The sequence below is a fragment of the Sceloporus occidentalis genome, unplaced genomic scaffold, assembly GCF_023333645.1.
Source record: "Sceloporus occidentalis isolate IW3139 unplaced genomic scaffold, rSceOcc1.0.p SCAF_284, whole genome shotgun sequence".
In the NCBI taxonomy this organism is placed as follows: domain Eukaryota; kingdom Metazoa; phylum Chordata; class Lepidosauria; order Squamata; family Phrynosomatidae; genus Sceloporus; species Sceloporus occidentalis.
The window spans coordinates 849,120-857,837 of record NW_028317264.1 but is presented as its reverse complement, the minus strand read 5'-3'; the positions used below and the strand labels follow the sequence as shown (position 1 = coordinate 857,837).

General features: G+C 46.6%; 1 protein-coding gene across 1 annotated transcript; it reads right to left on the bottom strand.

The window, feature by feature from the left end:
- Window positions 1-2,748: 2,748 nt before the first annotated feature.
- LOC149275494 (peptidyl-prolyl cis-trans isomerase FKBP4-like) lies at window positions 2,749-7,817 on the bottom strand. The gene is made up of 10 exons (XM_089504701.1): window positions 7,725-7,817; window positions 6,350-6,494; window positions 5,739-5,881; window positions 5,360-5,480; window positions 5,046-5,202; window positions 4,557-4,647; window positions 4,146-4,229; window positions 3,832-4,017; window positions 3,446-3,699; window positions 2,749-2,785 (listed from the first exon to the last, which is right to left on the bottom strand). The coding sequence occupies exons 1-10, from the start codon at window positions 7,815-7,817 to the stop codon at window positions 2,749-2,751; spliced, it is 1,311 nt and encodes a 436-aa protein (XP_089360827.1).
- Window positions 7,818-8,718: the final 901 nt, after the last annotated feature.

Below are 8,718 nucleotides of genomic sequence, written 5' to 3'. Positions count from 1 at the left end.
GATATCTGAAAATGGATTGGGGTGATTTTAGGGTTGTTTGGTCCAACAAAAATGCGGTAATTAACAGGAAAGAATAATCATGCAATCTCACCACAATGAGTGTTCCTAATGGCCCTCCATACATTTCCCTACTCGATCCTTACGTTCTTCTCATGGGCTAAGGCTCTCCTCCTCACTTATCACCTCTTCCTTTCCCGTCAACAAGATTTCACTCGGGCTGCCCCATATCTCTGGAATCTACTTCCAACGAACGTTCCGCAGTCACCCTCCCTCCCAACATTAAAGAAACATCTCAAAACCCCCTTCTTCAGAGAAGCCGCACCGTCTTAGCTGCTAGAACTTCCCTGTCATTGATACAACCACCACACTACCTCTCACCCTCTCTCTATTCCTTATCTTTATCCTCACCCCATTCCCTCCACCTAATGTATCGGTTTGTCTTTGTCTGTCAATTCTCGTCTTGTCACACCCCTTGAATATATGCATTGTATTAAGCGCTGGGTAAATTGTTCGTGCAATAAAAATAAAAGATGATAATACGTTAAGGTGACAGGTTCACTCTATGTTGATTTATTGGTGATCTCTGCGCGAGTAATTTTTACCATTGTTAATGCTCACCATTCCAGAGCAGGAGCGGGTGATCCAAGGCTTGCTCTGATCATTCTTATAAATGTGTAGCTTCCCACTTGTATCTCCCAGGACAAGTTCATTCAACTGCAGAGAGAGGAGAACACAAACACCGTCAGCCTCGCGTAATACTACCGTTCGGTTAAAACCCTGGAAATAAGAACACATGGCTCCTCGTCAATAGCCACACGTCAGTTGGTTACTGTTCTAGCATTTAAGGAGTTAAACGAAAAAAGATGATCTCCATCTTTACCGAATCATTGTCAGCATCCCCCAGACATAACGCGTGAGGGAAAAGAGAACCGCTGAACTCCAGGACGGCCCGTTGGACGTAACTGAGAGAACGCATGGAGACGAGTTACAGAAAAATCTAATTTTGCAGTAGTAGTGCATACAGGATGCCAGTTACAGTCAGTGTGGGGAGAAAACAGATAAAGCTTTAAATGAAGGCACCGAGTCTCCAAGCTGTGTTTTCACAGAGTTATAACCTGTCAGCAGCAGGGTTACAATGTGTCTAGTTGGTTTTGTGCATTAAAAAACCCTAATAATAATTTTCTGGAAAAAGATAATATTTAAGTTTATGCACAGCCCTGTCATTCTGCTACATGACTTATGAAGCTCTGAAGTGACAGAAAACGTTTACAGTAACAAATGCGCCCCCTACAGCCTAATTCCATTCACTTCCGGCGCACACAAAATGACGTCAGTCGAAGGTTGCAGAGTTCTAAACGCTAGAGGGAGAACAAGATTCTACTTTGACAGATGTAACAGTGAAACGTGTCTGCGCTGTCACGTCCCTAGTAAGGATTAACATGGACACCATGCTGCAATGCTATTGGCTGAAACAAAATCACCATGGTAACGCAGACAGGTGATAAGCGATCGTTTCCATCTCTTGTGTTTAGGGCATTGGGCTCCTAGTGCTGCTGTCAGTGGAGTCCTCGTGTAAAAGCTGCGTTTATTGGTTCCCTGCGACTGATCTGAATGTTTTATAAAGCGGAAATTTAGCAGATTTAAGTAAATTTAATGTATTAGAAAAAGCAGCTTCTTCAGGGCAAATGAAAGGCTGCCCTTATTACACAGGGCCAGTTGCCTAGATACGTACCCTGGGTTTTTGCCCCAATCTCAGGGTGAAGGGGCAGATTCTCAAGGTCATAGAGTCTGGAATGGATTGCTTCTTATTCTCCCCGCTGTGATCGTATTGAAGGCTCCCGGTTGATGCTTTTCCCCTAGTGTGATATGGCTGATATCCCTGCTTGAACACTCATATAGAAAGTTCCTGTGTGCGTAGATCTCTTTGTCGCTGACCGTTTTCTTTAGGAATTAATAAAATATATGATGCCATTGTAACCCGCCCTGCAGGGTTCCTTTTTTAATGGGTCTTGGCTGCCCAGGCCAGTCCCCATACCTGGGACTGCATGATGCATTAAGTTTGTGTTGGTCCTGTCACCTGTAGCTATATAGAAGAGGAACAATATCTTGGACGCCAATGCTAGACATCAAAATATAGTTTTTTTTCCAAATTTTAATTTACAACAAGAAAAACACAAAAAACGAACAATATTTCATAATCAGGAAATATACAAAAAAAAGAAGAAGAAAGGGAAAGGTGGCAGCGAGACAGGAAAGAGAAAAATCAACAATAAAAAGTTTGGAGGAAAAAAAAAAAAAAAAGTTGTCCTCACATCCCACCCCATTTATAACAAAAATGATTCAAGTATGGTCGAGGATTTCACAAACTGCCGTAGAAGACCAGAGCGGGCTCAAGAACCGGCGGTGAAGAAAGAAAACGTCACGGCGGCCATCTTTGCGGAGACCACCGAGAACAAAACACTTGCAGCCCCTTCTCCGTGAGTCCCCTGCAGGCACCAAAGACTTTTGACGATTATTCCACTCTATGGGAACATTCCGCGCTCTCTCTCTCTCTCTCTATATATGATCAGGATGGATAAGTCCTGAGACATAACGTGCGAAGAGGCTGGAATGAAAGGAAATCTTGACGTTGCCATCGCGGCCCCATCAACGAGAGTTGGTACCATAAACTGTGTCCGCCATCACCCTTTCAAACCCCAAAAGTTCCATCTCAAAAGGAGATGGGTCCCGGTCGGAGGACGAGGGTTCTTAAACACAGAGTAGAAGATCGGTCTCTTTTTTTAGGCTTCAGCCGTCATGCTCTCTTCTGCTCCGTTGTGCGCCGTCTCTGTGGCAGGTTCTGTCGCTTCGCTCATCTCAACATCAGAAGTCGGTTGTTCTGCTGCAGGTTTTGGGCTCGCCTCCTGCATAAGAAAGAGAAAATGTAAATCCTCGATACATTTGCGCTTCTCTGGGTGGATAACAAAGCTTTCGATAGCTTTAATTAACTTTATCTATGGAGGCTTTCATGATGCCCCTTTAATGGAAGCAGCCCAACAAAATCATTGTGAGCAGCTGTTCAGCCATTAATCGCTAGAGGGAAGGAAGCCAGCAACAGGAGAGATCATCTAATACTCCAAATAACCCCAAACATACAAAAATAAATGAAAGGAGTCTCTCGTCACCGGCTAAAAGAAAGTTTTATACTTTCGGTTAAACGATCCATTAAAAGTAAGGATCGCACAGTCATTATCTTGAGAAGCTCAACGAGCAAAGACAAGGAACCTTCCTTCCAAAGCTCGTTCCTCGCAGCTTGTCTCCTCTGTTGGAGAGACTACTGACCGGGGTGCTGGTGGCGTCCACCATGCGCCGTTAGATCCTCGCCTCCGACATCGCGCACGAACACCGCCAAAGCCAGCATCAGGAGGCAAGTCACCTTTTTTTTTTTATATATTAAAATTAAAGCCTTTTGCGTCTCACCTTCTCTTCTTTTTCCGCCAGCCTTTGGAACATGTTGGCATAGATCATCTTCTCCCGTTGATGCTGCTGGCGAATGCGAGCCTGACATTGCCCAAGTTGGGCCCGCGCTGCCTTGTTGTTGGGATATAGTTGCAACACTTTAGTGAAGTCATCCCTCGCAAGCTCAAACTCATTTATCCCCATGTAAGCCTCGCCGCGGCGGAATAGACCTTTTTCATTGTTGGGGTCCATCTCTAGAGCCTGGAATGGGAAGACGTGTTGACGTGGCTAAGGATCCAGAACACCCACCCACCTCAATTGCTTTTTTTAACCAACAAATCCCTATTTCGAGAGCGCTCCATTTCAGCGCGGTACGCGACCACCTCTCCTCACCTTGTTGCAGTGCTCCAGGGCCCCTCGGTGCTCCCCCAGTTTAAGGTAACACGCCGCGAGGTTGAGGGATGCCGCCTGAAGAAGAGCTTTGGACTTGCCGTTCTGCTCTTCTGAGAGTCCGGATTCGTGTTCCAGCCACGTGATGATCTTCTTGTACTGAATAATGGCCTGGCGGTACCGACCCCCCTGGAGGCAACGAGAAATAGGGAGAAAAACAGAGATATAAGATGTGGGAACACCTCACTAAGAACCGAGAATGCCGAGACAGAAGAAGGTTAATGTATCTGGGCTGTGCTCCGAGAAGTATAGCATACCTTGAAATACTGCGTACCTCGATCCTTCACCAGGGCTCCCTGCTCCAGCTTCTCGTCTGTGTTCATCTCCCAAGATTCCTTGGCCTACCCGAGAGACACCAACATTAAAACCAACAAACCAATCACGCAAAGCGAATGTTTATTTATTCCCAACCCAAGGGGAAAATAGGAAATCACCGTCTAGATCTTCTCCAAAGCCTATTGAATTAAAACAATTCAACAGCAGTCAAGAGCCATTTGGCCCGTCTACTTGGTCTCATCTTAGATTCAGGAGCCTTATGCCTATCCCATGCATGTTTACATTCCTCGTTGCATTAAGCCTGTGCTACTTCTGCTGGGGGGCTGTTCCACTTATCCACAACCCTCTCAGCGAAGTAGAAATGGATCCCTCGGCAGCCCCTGGCCACACACCTTTTCAAAGCTCTTCAGCTTTATTTCATACTGAAGGTTGGCGTCAGGTGGTATCCGGAACTGATGGTATCCAACGCTGCCAAATCCATATCTGTCGAGGAAAAGAAAGAAGCGTATATTACCCATCCAAGGTCTCTCCCTCCGACTGGCCGGACAAAGAAACTAGCTTAGAGGCGATTGGCCGATGCAGTCCATTTAATGTATGAATACTATTTCATAAAATCAATTCTACTGGAAGGCTACGCTTGTCTACTACTCCTGTGCAGTTCCACAGTAGCTCGTTATTAGCCATGCCGCCGGTTTAATACCATAGACCTAAAAACTTTATGTTGACCATCATATGATCGGCAGCAGATGAGATGGTTGTAGACACCATGGGTCTCTTTTAGCACAAAGAAGGGACAACTGCCCCGGGGCACAATAATGTTCACATTCATCTATGAGAGGGGGAATTAATGAATAACACTTGGCAACAAAACAGCAACTTACTTCGGTTTCAGATACAGTATGGCCTCTTCTCCTTTTTCCATTTGCTGAACTGCTGTCTCCACTCCTTGGGGAACTCCAAGACCCTCTCCCTCACCCACCTCAAACTGTAACTCCCGCTCGTCGAATACACGTCCATTGTGAGAGCCCCTGAGCACCACTATAGTGAAGAAATGGGAGAGGGGGCTTTAAAACCACAGCAAGAGGATTCTGGGGCCAAAACCTGTAATGTTACAAGTTCTACCCAACATGGCGGAAACCACTGTATTATCTGATGTACTATAACCACTCAGTAGGCTCTCTGAGCGAGCACTCACATTCAACTACAGCTCCTTCGTTGGGCTTGGAGTAGCCTTCCCCTTTGACTCTAATTCTACGGATGATCCCGCCATCTTCCTCTGTTGAGAGGTCCTCGCCTTGGAAGTCAAAGAGCTCAATCTGATGGAAAGAATGCAATGTATGAGACAACAGAGCCCACTGATGGTGAGAGGAGCACCGATACAACGGTGAAGAACGCACACGCCGGGGCAAGATACGAGGGACTGACCATGTGGGGTAAGATGTGGAGGTCACTACAAACCATCCAAGAGGTAGAGGAGGCTACTTGGGGCAGGGGTTTCTAGGGGAGAACATATGGCCGTTTACGAGGACAACGAAGTAGCGCAGGCAAGTAAGAGAAGGGATTCAAGATCTCACCTTGAAGATCAGCACTGCATTGGGGGGGATTTTTGGGGGGCTTCCTGGAGCTCCATACGCATACTCCGGCTTGCACGTAATTAGGCAAGTCTCTCCAATTTTCATGGTTGCCACAGCAATGTCCCATGCTCTAATAACCTGACCTATAAAAAAAAAAAAACAAAAAAAAAACATATTTAAGATGGGAAATGCATGACGTACAAATTACAAAATAAGGTTTTTTTTATACCAGGAAAAAAACAAAATCAGGATCAATGCGGGATATCAGGAAAGTGTTTTATTTGTTAAACTTGATCCAAGTCATGAGAAGCACCATGTGAAGACTTTTGACATGCACAGAACTCTGGAGTATCCTAAAAGAATAGTGATGACATCCTGTTCATGACATCATCAGTGTGGTCTGGTATGCAAATGTTCTTCTGCACAGGAGACCAGCTAATTTGCATTTGGAGCGAGTCAGACACTCCTTTACAGGTAGTGCAGGTACTAATCAATTCCTCCAGCCCGGTACACGCCATCGACGCCACTATCTGTATCCTACGGTATCCCAGAGGGGGTCAAAAGTGCTCGGTAACAGAGGCTCCTTTCATACCGAAGAGACGGCAGCTCACCTTTCCCCAGGTCGAAGGTAAACTTGTCCTTCCGTTCTCTGCTTGAATCAAACACCGTCCCATCCTGCAGCCAGCCTGTGTAATGAACGCTGACTTTATCCCCGATCATAGGATACTCGTCTCCCGTCCCTTCCTTCCTTATTACCTGCCGGAAAAATTCAGAACACGCGGTCAACGCTTCCAGTTCCCGAAGACACCCAAAGCGTCCCTATATATTCCAACAAACATTCGTGGGCGCTCCGACCATTGATCAGGAGTAAAAAAAAAAAAAAAAAATTAAGGGGGGGGGTGCAAAAGGGTCTGCAGTATACCCCTTGACAATGTAAGGGTTAAAAGCAGGGCAGAACAATAGAGTGACATGTCCAGGGCGGACACCACATGGGCCACATCCGTCAAGAACCAGACACGAAATATTCATGGCAACCACTCATTGATACGGCTGGCTGAGCACTATGGGAGTGAAATCCAGAGGTCACGGGAGGATTCCAAAACCTGTATCCATGCTAATTCTGGTTACGCACGTTAATTACAGGTTCTGCAGGACGAAGGGAGTCTCCTCTCTATAAACTCTCCGGATTATGTGGTTTATTGGCACACAGACAAGAATGGTTTGGTTCAAACGCACCATCTTTTTTAACCCCAAGTGTGCCAAGAACGGAAGCAATGCTCTGCATAACCGATCTATATTTAATATTGCGCATCACCAGGGCCCGAGGGGTATACATTTACACGTATATATATATATATATATAGTGCACTGCAACCCCAAACACCCTGAGCAAGCCTTAGCTGAGGATGGTGGGAGTAGCAGTAAGGCGGCCCATCTCTAGAACACAATGAGCCATTTAAACAAAGCAATTCTGGGACTTAGCTCTAAATAGGGAGCCATCAGCTGTTAAGGGTCCATCGGTTTCCAAGGCAACAGTTCCACATTTACAACTCTGTCCCAGGAAAGATACTCCAATACCCCGGTTACTACATACAGGGGGGGTAATTATTCTCCAAACACAATAGGCTTTGTTCCCAGCTCCTAGATCCATATGGGAAATCGTATTTAAAGGCCTTTCTATTGAACAGATTGTGATGTGCAGAGTAATACCCCAGAGGGCACTAATCCACTTAGATCTTTAAATCCTTTAATACTCCAACCCCTTGGCCTTGGCCAAATACTTCTATATAAAAGGATCTGGCATGGTGGCATTATCTCAATGCATGCACACAGGGTGTACATATAACACGTAAGAGCCATGTAAAACCATATATACCCCCACAACACTTCTTACAAGGCATGCACAGGATCACACACACAGCAATAACATGCTAATTGCACCCTTGCAGCTAACATGCGCCACTCGAAAGGTTAAGGGTATCTTACTTTGAGCACCCCCTGATCCCCCTTGGGGGTGATATCTATTGCTCCCATGTCAGCAGCCTGGGGTCCCTCTGTCTTCAGCTCTTCAGCTGTCATTACGGGGCTGTTTTCCAGGATAAAGTCCTCTGGCCGTGACAGCGGTTGCCCCTATAGGTGCTGCAGGTTGTCTCGGTGGAGAAGTGCGCAGCGCGCGTCGTGAATACCCCGCTGGCCGGTGTTTGCGCAGATGCGCTTGCAGGACAGTAAGTACAGTGTATGCAGCAGCTCGCGCTGCAGGCCGGAGATCTAAGGGCCTGATCCCCGCCCCCATCCCTGCAATAACCAGCGCTGGGAGGAGGGGACTGCTGGGGCACTAGAGGTTTCTAGGAGGAGCTAGAAGTTTCCAGCAAACAGAGCCAGGCCCCTTTAATCGGTCGAATAGGTGGTCCTAGGGAACAAATGACATATATATGTATATATGTGGTGGGCTGCGACCCCCAATACCCTGAGCAAGCTTTGGCAGAGGGTGGTGGGAGTAACAGGAAGGTGGCTAGGGCTGGTTACAGAAGGCATTTAAACCTGGCTGTCTCTTTAAATAAAATCATGAGGTAATCGGCGCTGTGATGTCATGTGGGGTATTTAAACATTGGGCACCCCCTATGGAGGGGAAACCTGGAAGATTCGGCCATGGAGAAAAGGGTGGTCATGCCCAGACTGGCCCCCCTGCCTGGTGCTGCGATGTGTGGCCAGTAGTCAGATTTTTTTAATGCAGCACATCTGGCGCATATCCAGCTGTTAGCCACATTTATGTAATCAGGAGCCCGCTGGCCCTAAAGTGCAAGGGACCAATCGTTAACGCGGGTCCGTTCCGGATGGCGGTTCCCACAGACACCTTTAATCACATGATGTTAGGGAAGCATGGGTTACCTCAGGCTTGAAGGGGCTATTTTGCCCACCTGGTGGCCGGGGCCTTATATGGCCTCTTATTTTAATTAATCTCCTTTTTGGTGTATTTTTG